At 61.0% G+C, this 15,539-nt stretch overlaps 1 protein-coding gene across 9 annotated transcripts; it reads left to right on the top strand.

Annotated features, from left to right (window-relative positions):
- The first annotated feature begins 4,465 nt into the window (after positions 1-4,465).
- On the top strand, positions 4,466-15,539 carry SEMA3B (semaphorin 3B). Of its 9 annotated transcripts, none has more exons than XM_070359246.1 (19): positions 7,041-7,192; positions 8,396-8,469; positions 8,754-8,940; positions 9,644-9,801; positions 9,939-10,001; positions 10,418-10,537; positions 10,624-10,717; positions 10,925-11,044; positions 11,931-12,076; positions 12,169-12,280; positions 12,384-12,453; positions 12,532-12,676; positions 12,983-13,202; positions 13,464-13,555; positions 13,632-13,673; positions 13,897-14,054; positions 14,151-14,206; positions 14,299-14,438; positions 14,775-15,539. In XM_070359246.1, the coding sequence occupies exons 3-19, from the start codon at positions 8,832-8,834 to the stop codon at positions 15,177-15,179; spliced, it is 2,250 nt and encodes a 749-aa protein (XP_070215347.1). In that variant the 5' UTR covers positions 7,041-7,192; positions 8,396-8,469; positions 8,754-8,831; the 3' UTR covers positions 15,180-15,539. The 9 variants fall into 9 exon arrangements, with proteins under 9 accessions (XP_070215350.1, XP_014332588.1, XP_070215351.1 ...); XM_070359247.1 differs by having other exon boundaries at positions 8,396-8,483; XM_070359245.1 differs by having other exon boundaries at positions 8,396-8,487.

Here is a 15,539-nt window from a genome sequence, read left to right as displayed (position 1 = left end):
GATTCCAAGACCTTCTTGGCATTCTTCTCTCCTGCGGCAGAGACCCAGGCTTAGATGTGCTAAGGTGATGGTGGTCTGGCCCTGGGTCCTCACTGGTGGCAAGGCCCTGGGTACTCAACTCATACTGAGGCCCAGTACCCATCGCTTCAGTTTTCCCACTTGGACTAGTCATCTTAACGTGTTGGGGCCTCTAGGTCTCCCCCTTGACCCCTAGCGCCTCTGCAGTCGTGGGTCTGGAGCAGCCTTCTGGAACAGTGGGGCCGATTTCTTAAGGAGCTCATCTCCTAAGGGGTTCTTCCACACTGGGAGCAGCAGGAGTGTCCAGTGAGTCTCAGAGGCTTTCATGAAGCTATGGGAAGTGCCCGTGCGTTGCTGGAGGAGGGAGCGGCAGATGACGGTGACTGTGACCCACAGTGGCTGTGGGTGAGCCCCGAGAGCCAGGCAGGGTCCCTGGACTTTTTCCTCCCTGGACCACCGCGGAGCCGGGAGACTGCTGAGTCCGTGGGTCGATGAAAGGCCCCCCTCTGCCGGGCGGGGCTCGTAGACGAGCTCTTCCACCTTCGGCCGCCAGAGGGCGCGGCAGTCCGTGCTTGGCCCCGCCGGGCTGGTCACGGAGGCTGACGTCATCGGGTCCTGCGGAGGCCGCGGGCCACAAAGGCAGCTTTGTAGGGTGGCGGCGGGACAAAGCGGCCCGGGCCGGGGTCGGCGCCTCCGAGGCGGGGAGGGCGGGGCGGGTGGGAGGATAGGGCCGGGGACCTGGGACCCCGCCTCCGCACACCTGCCAGTCCCCTCTCGGCCTCCGGGCCCCCGAGTCCTGGCCCCTGAGTCCTGGCAGGCGATGAGAGGCTGTGGCCGCCCCCCTCGGAAGGAGTTGAGCGGCACCCCAACCCCTCCCCGGTCCCTCGGGCCTTTCCTGCTACCCCTGTCTCTGAGGGCTAGGGAGCACCAACTGACTAGAACAGAATCCCACGCCCAAGCCTGGATCCCTTGCCTTCAGCAGTCAGCCCTGGACCTCGCTGAACCCCAGATGAGCGGGTGGGGTGCAGTGCGAGTTCCGATGCCCTGATATCCGCCCAGCAGGAAACAGGAGCCAGAGATAGTTCCTTCCTTCCATCCTGAGGGGGAACCCTGCACAGAGGAACCATTCAGGAGCTGGCATTGTCTGCCTGATGAACCCAATGTCTCCCTCCCTGAGTGGGCCATGCAGGATTCTAGCCAGGATCCCCTTGTACCCGGCTTGGCAGTGGGTCTGGGTGGGGTCCTGGCAAGCAGTGCTTCCCTGGGTGCAGGCAGCTAGGCCCCCACCTGCCCTTGGTCCTCCTACCCCTGCTCAGATTTTGAGAGCATAAGGCTCCATTGTCCCAGCACTGCCGGGGGCAGCCTCTCAATTCATCCTTGTCTTTAGTGGTTGGGAAATTCCCAGCCATGGGGGGCGGTAGGCAGGGGATGATACATCCCAGGTGTCCTATACCCCAACAGGAGGGACTCCATAAAGTTGACTCCGAGGGATTCCCCCCATTACCCAGAGCGGTCCGGGGCTGGACCCCAACCACGCTGCATCCCTGGGCAAGGAGAACCAGAGATTCAGTGCTCCTTGGCAGTGTGTCTTCGGGAGTTCTCCCAGGCGTAGAAAGCCCATCTTCCTGGCCCCACCCGTAGGCAGCTACATCTATGAGGCTCAGGACCTTTAGACAGGCAGAGGACCCAGGCTCCTGCTCCCAGACCAAGCCATGGATCCCAGTATGAGGCAGACTGTCTCCAGTCAGTGGGGACCGCCACAAAGCTCATCCACCACCCAGAGGGCCTGTCCCATTCCACATAGTTGCTCAGACTACTGATGTGGTAGCAGACTATTTTTAACCCGTTTTTTGGTGGGGTGGGTGGGGAAACAGCTGGGAAGAGAGAGACAAGCTCTGAGAGTCAGAGAGGTCTAAAGGATGTAGGGAGACCCTGTGGGAGAAGCCAGTCCAGGCCTGCAGTCACTTCCCAACCCCTGGGCTGGAGCCCTCACTTCCATCAGGTGGGTGGAGGCCCAGATGCCAGGAACAGAAAGGGGAGGAGGCCCCATTAGAACTGGAGCCTCTGAGGCTGCAGGAGCTTCCAAGACCTAGAATAACCCCTTGGCTGTGTTCAGGGAAGCCCCATAGCTGCTCCTGATTTCCTCCAGAAAATCCTACTCCCCTCAGAATCATCCCCCCCACTCCCCACCCCAGAGTGCCAAGCCAGCTATTAAGGCTGGAGAATACAAGTCCTGACTCCAGCTCCCTGGCCTGTGGCATGGCCAGCCAGACTCTGGTTGCCCTGGGGTGTCAGGGACAGGATGGCAGCTTCTCTTGGCTGACTTTTGGGTCCTGGCCCACTCCCATACAACTGACCTCAATCCTTGGGTCTGTTGCCCTAAAAGAGATCCCAGGGGACCTCATCCTTGCCGTGGGGCTGTGCATTCCCCCAACCCCCCTTGAACACGGAGAGGGGAAACCAGGTCCCAACACGCCTCCAAAGTGAAAAAGTGAAAGTCGCTCAGTCGTGTCTCTGTGACCCCATGGACGATACAGTCCATGGAACTCTCCAGGCCAGAATATTGGAGTAGGTAGCTGTTCCCTTCTCCAGGGGATCTTCTCAACCCAGGGATCGAATCCAGGTCTCCTGCATTGCAGGCGGATTCTTTACCAGCTGAGCCACAAGGGAAGCCTGCACGCCCCCAAGGAGAGCCTCAAGTCAGCTGAGGTCTGTGTGCAGCAGTGTGACAGCAAGTATGTCCCTGGCTGCCAGCCAGTCAGCACCTCCATTAACCACACAGCGATGGGCACTAGTGTTCAGGGGGTCAGAGGTCAAGGCTATGGATCTCTTTCTTTTCTCCGCTTTGATTCCCCCCCTTGCAGGAGACGCAGCCTCACAGGTGATCTTATTTAAGAGAAAAATCAGTTGTACATTCCTCGGTATTTATCCTGTTTTCTGACCTCATTGTGGGTGGACGGAGGCAAGGCCTGAGTGGCTGATGCCTGAAGGGACCTGAAATCTCTCTTCTCCATCAACCCCCCATCCTCACTCAGGCTCAGCAGGCCCAGGAAGGTGGCAGGGCTTCCTGCAGGCACTTCCTCTATCTCTTGCTTCCCTGTGCCTGGTGGCTCCCCAAGTGATAGTGGCAGCTGGGGATCCTAAAGCTCTGCAGAGTGGCCTGGACCTGGTGTTACAAGCATCCGGGGCTTCACGGAGAAAGGTGGGTAGTGAGTAATGAGGAAAAGTCCAGCAGGTGGCAAAGGGGAGGGCAGAGGGCACAGCCTAAGCTAAGTCCTGGCAAAGAAGCAGCTGTCACCTCCCAGAAATGGGGTAGCTGAAGTTCTGGCAGGGTTAGCCAGGGCTAAGCCAGGGAGGGGTGTGTGAATCCCTGGTTAAGAGCCTGGGATGTCCCCAAGCTGGAGGAGCTCGGGAAGTAGGGTAACTGCAGAGAGGAGGCACTGGGAGGAGATCTGGCAGAAAGACCATGGGGACCACCCCCAGGTGAAGGGGTCAGGCTTCAAGCTGCAGGGGAAGGAGGTGGGGCCTTGTTCTGTCTTAAAGGAGACAGAGGCCTCTCTGACTTGGGGCTCTCTGGAGGGCGGAGCGAGTGGGCTTCTCGGCACTGCTGGGAGTGGGTTGGAGACTCCTGGAGGAAGACTAAGGAATCCTAGGCAGCTGGGGAGGGTCAGAGTGCTGTCCTGGGGACTGGGGGTGTGGGTAAGGGAAGAAAGGGGACAGAAAGAGACAGGAGAGGAGTCAAGCCAGAGAGAGGGCCCGGTGAAGCTGGGCTGGAAGAGGCAGTGGTGAGTCTCCCTCGAGGCCCACGGGCTTACATGCCACAGGATGCCCAGCGCTGAGATGGCAGCCAGAGTGTGCACCTGTGTACCCTACCGAGTGCCAGACCTGCCTGGCCCACCCTTTAATACCGCGGGATAAGCGTGGAGAGGGGACTGAAAGGTTCAGTCTCCCCCTAGGAACACACAGCTGGTGAGCAGCAGAATCAGAATTCAACCCAGTCACCTCCCCAGCTACTATAGGGGTGGATTCCTGGGACAGGCTCCAGTCCACCCTCCTGGAACAGCCTGAGCCCCCATCTGGTGCTCCCTGGAGGCCTCTCCCACCCCACGCCCCCTGCCCTGCCCAGCTCCCAAGCCAAGGGAGGGAAGGTAGCATTTATGTTAATGTATGTTAATGAGGACTGGGTGCCACCGGAGTCAACCCTGCCGCATTCCTGGCACCTCCTCCCTCGGATTATGGAGGAGGAAGAGAGAGAGGGAGGCCCCACCCCCAAGGCCCCTCATCTCTCTCCTCACCCCTTATCCCCCCTGCTGGGCAACGAAGAAAACAGAAGTGAGTGAGGAGCTGTGATGTGGCTGGTGGGGGGGGGGCGCTCCCCCGTCCCGGAGGGGCTGACCTCAGCCAGGGAGGAATGTGCAGGAGGCGGAGGGCAGGGGCGGAGCGGATGGGGGTAGGGCCCCAGCCAGAGGCCCAGGCTTCCCAGTGGCCCCTCCCTCAACCCCTCCACCTCAGCTCTGACATGGCCCTCAGAAGGCAAGGAGGGGAGGAGCTCATCTTCCCGAAAAGGTGGGCCAACGGGTTCCTCTGGGAGCTTGGACACCAGGTTGGGGGTGGGTGAGGGCAATGCCAGACAGACCTTCCCGGGAGATCCCCTGGCGTGGCTAGCAGAGTGTCAGGAAGTCAGGCCTCAGTTGGGCTCTCCAGGGCCTGATTTCCACCGCTTATCCCCCCTTGCCTAAAGTCCTCCTCCGGGTAGCACGTCCTAGTCCCCACGTGGCCGGAAGAGGGAAAGGTCGAGCCAGCGGTTGGAGCCACCAGCCCTGATGGCTAAAGCAGGTGTGAGTGCGGAGCCAAGGCTCAACCCAGCCCAGGCTGGGCACCGAGAGGGTTGGCTGCAGTCTTCCATAAATGGATGTCCCACCCCAGCCCAGTCACACCACCACCGAGTCCAGGCAGGGTGCAAGGGGCACGCCCAGCTGAGAGTGAGGACTGTGGAGGCAGGTGCTGGCATTTGGCACGACAATCCAGTTATTTCCAGAAGGAAAAACCAAGGCCCTAGCAGGCTATACTGCTGACAGGCAGCACCAGGCACCCACGCTGCCTCCCCTGGTTGGTTCAGCTCTGTTGAGATCCAGGCCCAGGCTGCGTGAATCCAGAATCCTTGGGGACTTCCAGAGCCCAGTGTGACCCACTAACCCTAGAGAGCTGGCTCCATGAAGTCCCTCCCCAGGGTCTGCATACTCTGGGACCCAGGACTGAGAAGCAGAAAAGAGATCTTGTGGGGATGGGGACAACCTGAGCTCTCACCCCTGGGGATCTCCCTGCTCTGGGGACATCTGGAAGCTGGAAGGCAATGCCAAGGACTCATGTGGACCAGGGGACAGCCTGGTCCTTTTTGCTGGGGGTTGAGTCCCAGGATGTTGGAAAGATGGTGCAGGGGGTGGGGTGGGGGGATCCTGGTCTTATTATCCAGTATGGACACTGGGTTATTGGGGGAGGGGCATGAAATAGAGCCTGGGACCCTGGGCCTGAAGAACTAAACGCAATGGGGTCAGGTAGGGGGCACCGTGGGGTTGGGTGGAGCCCTCAAAGGCACTTGCTGATCTTGGCTGCTTGGGTGGAAAATTGTAAACAGCCAAAGAATTTTGTTTGCTTGCATGGGGCCAGAGGAGGCTGCCCAGACCCAAAGCAAAAGAGCCTGGGAGGAGGGAGAGAGGCCATGTGCTGAAAGTCCTGGGGCTCAGGCAGGGCTGTGTCCCCCCACTCCCCCTCCTGAAGGCCCCTGGTCGTCCCACGGATGCCCACCCTTCACTGCCAACCAGCCAGCGAGACCAGGCCAGAGACACCAGGCCTGAGGCTCAGCTAAGAGAGGCAGGTCCCTCCCCAGCCTGTGGCTGGGCACAGACACCTCCACTCTAGGAACTTGCAGAAGATGCACCAGAAAGCCATGGCCTCCCTTGAAGACCCCTGGGGAGCTGCCAGTCAGCCTTGGTGAAAATGTAAGAGAATGCATTTTGAGGGAACTGAGGGGTGGAAGATGCCCACCCTCAAGCCCTGGCATGTTTACCCAGGTGGACCTGAGGACCCCCTTGGCCATGGTCGACATTCAGCTCCTCCAAGGAAGTACGCCTGGCAGTATCAACAGGGTGTGTCCCCCAGAGTCACCTTTAGGCCAAGGCCAGACCCTTACCAGTTGAGGTGTTTAGAAGCTCTGTCCTATCCTTGAAGCCCCCTGGGGTATCTCACTCTGGTGAGGCAGACCTTGCCTGCCACCTACACCCTTGGAAGAAAGACAGTCCATGGACATGACATAGAATGCCCCTCACCTTCCAACACAGACGTGGGACCACTGGTCAGGACCGGTCTCTGACCAGTGCCAAAGTCAGACTGGTCTCCTGCTGTTGGCCTGCCCCTCCAGCCCTCTTCTCCCACCCAACACTGGCCGTCATCAGAGCTGCTGCCAGCCAGGTGGCAGAAGTACTAAGTCACCCAAGCCCTGTGGAAGGATGGGGGCTGGGTCTTCGGGGTCCATCAGATCTCCCGACTTGAGGACCCCTTTCCTAACCAGCCCTTCTCAGCAGACTCCTGAGGACCCAGGTGGCAGCTGAGCCTCCTCATTCCCCGCCAGCTCCCAGGCTGCGGAGGGACAGACAGGTGAAAGAACCGAGTCCCTGGGTGTGCCCTGTCTGCCCGTTCCCTCTGCCGTTCCCTCTGCTGGCTGCACAGTTCTGCCCGGGGCTACGAGGTCTCTACTGCTTCTTCCTCATTTGCCTGGACGGCATGCCCACCTTCCAGGACCTCTGTATGGGGCATCCTCTAGCCGTGAAGCCCCACAGGGGAGGGGTCGGCCCTGCCCGCCCCTCCCTCGTGCCCGCTCCACTCTGGCCAGGCCACCAACTCCAGCCGGTCCCGGCTGCCTGCCCAGTCACCCGACCCGCCCCATAAACTTGACGGCGGGGCGGGCGCAGCTGGCTTGGTGGGGGCGGGGGCTGCTCCTTAAAGGAGCCGTCAGAGGGTGCCCGGGGCCCGTTGGCTTCTCCGACCTTCTCCAGGGTGAGAAGAGGCAGCAGGGTGAGGAGCCGCCGCTGCCGGAGCTCTTGGTGGAGTGTCGGGAGGCAGCCTGGCATCCTGAGATGCCGCAGACCTCCTGGGCCTAGAAGAGGCAGTGGCAAGTGTCAGTGGAAGGAAGGAGGGAGGTGGGAGTCCTGGGGTGGGAGGGGTCTGGAAGCGGTGGCGGAGCTAGGGGGGGTGGTTTGGGGAGTGCGGTTTGGAACAAACGTGCTCCAGCAGCTGCGCCCCTCGCTTGATCGTGCCCCAGGACCTTGCCCCGTGCCAGGGCTACTGTGCCCGGCACCTGCCCAGCCAGCTTCTGGGAAGGAGGGTGGGCACTGCAGCTAGAGCCTGGCCCCATGTGAGGGGTTCAGGGAAGAAGGACTCTGGCTCACAGAAGTGGTGGGGCTCAAAGATGGAGAAACCCTTGAAGGCAAAGATGGGATGGAGAGGCTGAGGGAGACGCCAGAGGCTGGAGAGGGAAGGACAGCTCCCCCGAGCTGGGGGGTGAGAGGCTGCCCCAGGCCCTTGGCTCTCCCCACTTGATTCCTCTTGGGTCTGAAGTCTGAGATCACAGCATTTCTGGGTGTGATCGGCCCCTCCCGCCCTCTGGGGTGGGGAGAGAGAGGTCCAGCACAAAGCTGGGGCTGCCGGGTCCAAGTGAGCGCAGCTCCTGAATCAGGAACTGAGGCGTCTGCCCTGCCTGGCCAGGCCGGGGTCTCCCAGCTAGCTTCTCCCTCTGAGAAGTGGGCTTCCGGGGTGTCTCAGAGTTGAAGCGATGATGGATGCTGCAGTTATATTTGCTCACCTGCATGTCCAGAGAGATGCGTACACTTGCGCACACATCCATACACACACGTGCGACACACATACATGCTTTCAAGGTGCACACCCCTGATATGTACATCCTGCATACACACACGTACACCCCGATATGTACATCCTGCGTACACATACGTACAATGCCATGTGTGTGCACGCACATGCATATCACACCTATGTGTACAATACAGCACATATGCTAGATGGTCTCACATAGGTATCCACAGATATGCATGCAGACACACAACACACAGACGCCCGATACAGCTGTACAAAGGGCCCACAGAAGCACGTTCATGCTCACAGGCACCCACACCATCAGCTCCAGCTCCAAAGGTGCCTCTGTCTCTCTGAGGACCCGTGGGTGCACAGCCTCCTCCAGAGGCATGACCCCCTCTTGTTACACTCATACCCATGACCAGCTCGTTTTGCTCGTTGCACTTGGCACCTCTATAGGGACTGCAAGCAACCCGAATCCTCGTTGGTCCTCTGCCTCCTCCTGCAGGGAGGACCTTGCCTGTGTGCCCCAATGCCCCTAGCCCCAGTCCCTGGCTGGCATGAAGTAGGCGCACTGACTCGGTGAATTAATGCCTGTGGGTGTGTATGCAGGAGGGCGGGTTCCTGGCGAGGGTGACGTGGTGGGGCGGGCGCCTGCCAGTGTGGGGTTGACCCCGAGGGTGTGCCCAGCGTGGGTGTGTCTGTGATTGTGGCCAGACAGGGCACCCTGCGAGGGAGAGGAGGGCTCGGAAGTGGAATGCGACCCCCCAGCCTCTTTCCCTAGGGGCTGTAATCTGATCCCTGGGGACTCCCCCCCCACCCCAGCCTCCCGCCCTCGCCCCTTGCTGCAACTCCTTCTCCTCCAGATCCCGGGGCAGAGTCCAGGGAGGCTCAAGGCTCCTCCACACGCGCCCGCTGAACCCTGAGCTCCCTGAGCCGCGGGGATGGGGCGGGCCGAGGCTGCCGCCATGATCCCGGGCCTGGCCCTGCTCTGGGCGGCAGGGCTGGGGGGTGCTGCCCCCAGCACCCCACGCCTCCGCCTCTCCTTCCAAGGTAGGTGCACCTGGCTGGGAGGCCCCAGCTCAGGGTGGGCAAGGAGAGGGGCCCAGGGTGGGTAGGGGGCACTGTGTTTGCTGTTACCCTTGTGTGTGCGCCACCCAGCTCCGGACTGGGGGGCACGCTCAGGCCATCTCCAGTTAACCCTCTCCTGGCTTCCGTCCCCAAGCTCTCTGCCCACATTCTCCTCATGCTTTCCCAGGAAGACCCCTTCTGTCCCCATGGCAACAGATCCTGCCTCTGCTCCATCCCCTGCTCCCAGGAAGGTTGAGGTGGGTGGGGGGGAGCATCAGAGCCGCCTTCCCACACCCCCTCTCCACAGGGTGGTGACTAGGCTGCTTCATCATACTGAACCCTGGCTGGTGGCAGAGAACCCTCAGCCTGATTTTGGGGTCGGGGTCCTGGCTGTCCCAGTATGCAGCCGTATCCCAGAACCCTTGCCTCCCTGTGCACCCGCCTGGAGACACTGCTTGTCTGAGCACGCCCTGGAAGCTCCACCTGCTTCCCCCATGGGGGTGGGGGGGGGTGCTGCACTGCCCACTCTGGCAGCTTGGCCGGCACCTGGGTGGGCCTGTCCTCCCGAGTTGTAAACTCACACGCATGTAAATCCACCTGTGTGTGGGCCAGGTCACATGTACAACCTTGGCCTGGAGGAAGCTTCTAGCATGACTGGCGAATCCTCAGTGTCCCCACCCCACAGAGCTCCAGGCCCGGCACGGTCTCCGGACCTTCAGGCTGGAGAGGACCTGCTGCTATGAAGCGCTGCTGCTCGATGAGGAACGTGGGCGCCTGTTTGTGGGCGCCGAGAACCATGTGGCCTCCCTCAGCCTGGACAACATTAGCAAGAGGGCCAAGAAGGTGCCAGAAACCCCACCACCACCCAGCCTCAGCACCAGCCCCCCAGGAAAGAGCCCCGGGGAGGTTGGGTCCCCTGAGTGGACACCCTCAGCTTAGAGACCGGGTCCTGTGTTCGCCCTTCCCCACCCTCCCCATAGCTGGCCTGGCCGGCCCGTGTTGAATGGCGAGAGGAGTGCAACTGGGCCGGGAAGGACATTGGCGTGAGTGTTGGCTGCCCGGGTGGGAGTGGGGCGGGTCAGCCCCTCACTCTAGCGATGGGCAGTGCTGAAACAGAGGGCCGCCTGTTCTGGCTGGGATTGGGGGCAAGAGGGTCGCGGTGGCTGAAGTCCGGAGGTAGTGAGTCAGGGTGGGGGGCTCATGTGATTCTTCTTGGGGGCCTCTGAGTCACGGGAGACAATGCAGGCCTCTGCTTCTCCATGAACCCATTCTGGGGAGAGGTGGGAGGGCCGGGCTTGTCACCAAGGGCACCCGGGTCCGTGTCGCCCACGTTAGTACTCGCCTGGGCTGATGCACCGAAGAAGAAGGGGTGGGGGCACCGCTGGCGAGCGGGGACCCCTTCAGGCCACCTCCCTGAGGGAGGCCTCCTTGTTCCTGACCCTGCCTGCCTGCGTGCTAGACCGAGTGCATGAACTTCGTGAAGTTGCTCCATGCCTACAACCATACCCACTTGCTGGCCTGTGGCACAGGGGCCTTCCACCCAATCTGTGCATTTGTGGAGGTGGGCCAGCGGCTGGAGGTAAGGCTGGAGCTGGTCAGGGAGGGAGGTAGGGAGAGTAAGGAAGGAGGAAGGGCCTGTACTAGTAACTCCCTGCTGCCTCTCAGGAGCCCATGCTCCGGCTGGACCCTCGAAGGCTGGAGGATGGCAAGGGCAAGAGTCCTTATGACCCCAGGCATCGGGCTGCCTCCGTGCTGGTGGGTGAGTCCAAAGGCTGGGACCCCAGGAGAGCTCCTGGAACCTGCACCACCACCCCCCAGAGACTCTAGCATCTTGTAAAGTCCCAAGACCCTCCCTAGAGTCCCAGGGATTCCCCATAGCCTCACTGATTCCCCAAGAGCCCCCAGAGGTCCCCCAACCTGCCATAGGAACCTTTGGCTTTGCTCAGCAGCCTTGCCGTATCTACAGGGGAAGAACTGTACTCGGGGGTAGCTGCGGACCTCATGGGCCGGGACTTCACCATCTTCCGCAGCCTGGGCCAGCGTCCAAGTCTCCGGACAGAGCCGCACGACTCCCGCTGGCTCAACGGTGAAAGGCTGGGGGTGGGGACTGTTGGGAGGGAGCTCTCATCTCCAACAGAGCAGGTGCTGAGTAAGGCACCTGCTTTCCAGATGCCTATCCTGGGTCAAGCCCTGCGCTGGGCACTGGGTCAGAGGGCGAGACCAGATAGGTGTGACCCAGGCCCTCTTTGAGTTCAGACCTCAGAACGAATGCACGATAAGCTCAGTTCCAATGGCCAGGAGATACAGTGAGAGAACAGAGAAGGGGAGAGGAGACGAGGTGGGAGTGGTGGTGGTGGGAGTGGGAGGGTTGGGGACAGGAAGCCACTCTGCCGAAAAGAGGAATGAGCTAATTCCCAGAACACAGCAGGATTTCGGGAAGAGCATTCCAGGCAGAGGGAATGATGAGTGCAAAGGCCCCGGGGACAGGAACAAGCCAAGGAACAGACTCATGAAGGGAGCAATGATAAGGGGCCTGCCCTATGAGGAAAGGGTAGGGCTAGAGTACCTTATTCTGAGTGAGGGGACCCAGCGGAGTATTTGAAGCAGGAGTCAGGGCATCTACTTCCCGCTACAGAGGAAGATTCATAAGTGAAGGCAAAACCCAGATACCCAGGATCGCTCCTTTTTTGGTGCACTGGCATGGAGAACTGCCAGGGGAGGGGTGAGAGGCCCGCCACCGGCCAAGGTCACCTGCCTGTGAGCCCAGGTAGCCACGGTCTCTGCTGCCCTCTCGTGGCTGCTTCTTGACTCACAGGCCCTCATCTTCTTGATCCTGTCCTGGGGAGCCCGTCGAACTTGCTTCTGGAGGTGGGGTGGTCAGCTGCTGCCTTGAGGACTTATGCTGGCTTAAAGAGAAGGGGAGGCAGGGCCAGGCAGGACCTCAGTGACCCCTCGCCTCCTGCTGTGGCCAGAGCCCAAGTTTATCAAGGTCTTTTGGATCCCGGAGAGTGAGAACCCAGATGATGACAAGATCTACTTCTTCTTCCGTGAGTCGGCGGTGGAGGCCACGCCGGCACTGGGACGCCTGTCTGTGTCCCGCGTTGGCCAGATCTGCAGGGTGAGGCCTTCCTGGGCCACATTCAGAGGTTCTGCCACCGCCCCTTTGCCTGTCAGGGCCTCACCCTCATCCCCTCCTACTGGCCCCTGCAGAACGACGTGGGTGGCCAGCGCAGCCTGGTCAACAAGTGGACAACGTTCCTGAAGGCGCGGCTGGTGTGCTCGGTGCCCGGTGCAGAGGGCGATACGAACTTTGACCAGCTCCGTAAGCGGCAGGAGTGGAGGATGGGGTGGGGGCAGTGAACACAGGGGCACAGACCCTGGAGCCTGGCTCTGCACCCTCCCCCAACGTGGTCCCTTCCCTACAGAGGACGTGTTCCTGTTGTCCTCGCGAGATCGCTGGACCCCACTGCTCTATGCTGTCTTCTCCACATCCAGGTGAGGTGTGGGAGGCAGTGGGCAGGGTGGCCCAGGCTCCATTGGAGCCCTTCGCTCCACTGACATCTTCACCTGCAGCAGCATCTTCCAGGGTTCTGCCGTGTGCGTGTACAGCATGAATGATGTACGCCGGGCCTTCCTGGGACCCTTTGCACACAAGGAGGGGCCCATGCACCAGTGGGTGTCCTACCAGGGACGTGTCCCCTACCCCCGACCTGGCATGGTGCGTAGCCCAGGGACTGCCTCCACAACCCAGTTAAACCTGCAGGGTGGAGGACTTGGCCTGGGGTCTTCTTGGTGAAGGTGATTTCTTCCTTTTTTTGTTTTTTTAATGGTTGGGAAAACATCCTCTTCATCAGACAGGGTTCCTCAGGGGAAGGTCATAATTCCCCCTCAGATTGCCAGGGCAGGGCTCTGTCCAATATCCGCCCCCTCATACACACTCCAAGTTCTGGGTGGTCTCCTGTGGAGGGCTGCCCACCCGGCCTTCTTATCCACTTCCTTGTCATGCCTCCTCCCCACCTCCCAGTGCCCCAGCAAGACTTTTGGCACCTTCAGTTCCACCAAGGACTTTCCTGATGATGTCATCCAGTTTGCCCGGAACCACCCCCTCATGTACAATTCGGTCCTGCCCATCGGTGGGCGCCCTCTCTTCCAACAAGTGGGCGCCGGGTACACCTTCACCCAGATCACTGCAGACCGTGTCGCAGCTGCTGATGGATACTACGATGTCCTCTTCATCGGCACAGGTCAGGGTCCTGCCATGACCACCCACAAAACCCAGCGCAGGCTCTTTGGCCTATTAGTGGAATTTCCCTGTGTTCAGACCCATTTCCATATGTTTCCTGGGGCTGTGTCCCCCATCTCCTTCTGGATGATGCTCTGATTGCTCCAACCCACATTCTTCACCTCTCCAGCCGTGCTGCGGGTAGAGGCATCAGAAGCAAGGAGACCCCTGGCCCTAGCTGTCAGAGGGCACAAGGAGTCACCCCCTCTTCTCATCCCTACAGATGCAGGCACAGTGCTGAAGGTGATCTCCGTCCCCAAGGGCGGCTGGCCAAATGCTGAGGGGCTGCTCCTGGAGGAATTACACATGTTTGAGGTGAGGCCTAGCCGCCACTGCCTGGGGGACCCCCAACCCATGGAGCCATGATCCCAGAGCCCCTCCTCCTTCTCAGGACTCAGCTGCTGTCACCAGCATGCAAATCTCCTCTAAGAGGGTAAGTGACCAGAGTGCTTGGGGGTGGAATGGACCCAAAGTGTTCCCAGGTGCCCCCACTCCCATTCTTTTGGTGATGATAAGCCCCAATTTCCATTTCAAGGACAGGCTCTGTGACTTGAGACCCCAGTGTTCCCTTTTGTCAAATGGGGGGAAGGGATCCCTGACCTATGGGAGGTTGGCACTGGGCCTCCCTCAGTCAGCCTGGAGCCTTATTCCCCTAGCACCAACTGTACGTAGCCTCTCGCAGCGGGGTGGCCCAGATCCCGTTGCACCGCTGCGCTGCCCACGGCCGTGCCTGTGCCGAATGCTGCCTGGCACGTGACCCCTACTGTGCCTGGGATGGGGCCAAGTGCACTCGCTTCCAGCCCAGTGCCAAGAGGTGAGCAGGGTCAAGGACGTGCTGCCTGGAGGGAGTCTTTATCCATCCTTGGCTAAAAGACGCACTCACGGAGGCTCTAATGTCCCCGATCCCCAGGCGGTTCCGACGGCAGGACGTAAGGAACGGCGACCCCAGCACACTGTGTTCCGGGGGTGAGTGTCTCAGCTGCTCTCATCCCTCAGCGCTTAAAGACTGCCCCACCCTGTCCTGCTTTGCCTGAATCTGACATTCCCTTTGCCCCCAGACTCATCCCACCCTGTGCTGCTGGAGCAGAAGGTGCTGGGTGTGGAGGGAGGTAGCGCCTTCCTGGAGTGTGAGGCCCGCTCGCTGCAGGCGCACGTGGAGTGGACCTTCCAGCGCGCGGGGGAGTCGGCCTACACTCAGGTGAGCCTCCCCCACCCCCTCCCCAAACAGGCCCTGTTCCAACCCTAACGTCCAGAAAGTGATTAATGAGGCCCTTGGCCCGCTCCGCACGTCTACATGCGATCCAGCCCCGCCCAGTGAGTCTCAGCCCAATCAGACCCCTAACGCCCAATTGGGGCCCGCACTCGGCATCCAGGTGAGGCCCCATTCCTCTAACTAGGCGCCTGACATCCCCGCCCCATCGGAGAGAAGCCCCGCCCTTGCCCCGCCCACTGAACTCTCCGACCCGCCCTCACTTGCAGATAAGCCCCGCCCCCGCCCGTTCCTTAAAATCCTCGCCTCCCGCTGATCCATCAGCAGGTGCCTGCGGAGGAGCGAGCTGAGCGCACGAGGAGGGGATTGCTGCTGCGCCGGCTGCGGCGTGGGGACTCCGGCTTGTACCTGTGTGCAGCGGTGGAGCAGGGCTTTTCGCAGCCACTGCGTCGCCTAGCGCTGCACGTGCTGAGTGCAGCACAGGCTGAAAGACTGGCTCGGACCGAGGATACTGCGCCAGTCGCCCCGCCGGGCCCCAAGCTCTGGTACCGGGACTTTCTGCAGCTGGTGGAGCCCGGTGGTGGTGGTGCGAACTCCCTGCGAATGTGTCGCCCTCAGCCCGCGCCGCGCCCACAGGTCCCTGAGTCAAGGAGAAAGGGCCGCAACCGGAGGACACACGCCCCAGAGCTGCGGGCTGAGCGGGGCCCACGCAGCGCAGCGGACTGGTGACTTGGCCGTCCCCACGCTGGGAACTGGGGAGGAGGCTGCAGGAGGGAGAGGGGGCGCACAGACCCTGGGAGACGGCTAGGGGCCCGGCGTTTCCTGGTGGAGGGAAGACACCGACTGACAGGCCCTGGCCAAGGGGCAGCCATGCTGGCTTATTTATTAACAAGAGGATAACCCTTGAATGTAACCCCGATAGGGGCGGCCTAGGCTGGGCACAGGGTCCGGCTGGTCGGGAGGAGGCAGAGAAGCAGGGTTCCCCGGGTACTTGGGTGGGAGTGGTGCCCGGAATGCCCACCCTGGGGGAAGGACCACCTCTTTGGGCAATGAGCAGAAAGCTGTGAACAGGCTGGGTGGGTGGGGTGG

This window comes from Bos mutus, chromosome 22 (assembly GCF_027580195.1).
Source record: "Bos mutus isolate GX-2022 chromosome 22, NWIPB_WYAK_1.1, whole genome shotgun sequence".
Classification (NCBI taxonomy): Eukaryota; Metazoa; Chordata; class Mammalia; order Artiodactyla; family Bovidae; genus Bos; species Bos mutus.
The sequence above is the reverse complement of the archived record's forward strand: the minus strand, read 5'-3'. Positions and strand labels throughout refer to the sequence as shown.

What these genes read in the sequence shown, in the direction of transcription:
- SEMA3B (XM_070359249.1), top strand. Translation starts at nt 8,832, where the DNA reads ATGGGGCGGGCCGAGGCTGCCGCCATGATCCCGGGCCTGGCCCTGCTC. An exon ending in AGGTGGGCCAGCGGCTGGAG is followed by an intron (nt 10,538 to 10,623) that starts GTAAGGCTGGAG and finishes GCTGCCTCTCAG; the next exon opens with GAGCCCATGCTCCGGCTGGA. An exon ending in GCTGTCTTCTCCACATCCAG is followed by an intron (nt 12,454 to 12,531) that starts GTGAGGTGTGGG and finishes CTTCACCTGCAG; the next exon opens with CAGCATCTTCCAGGGTTCTG.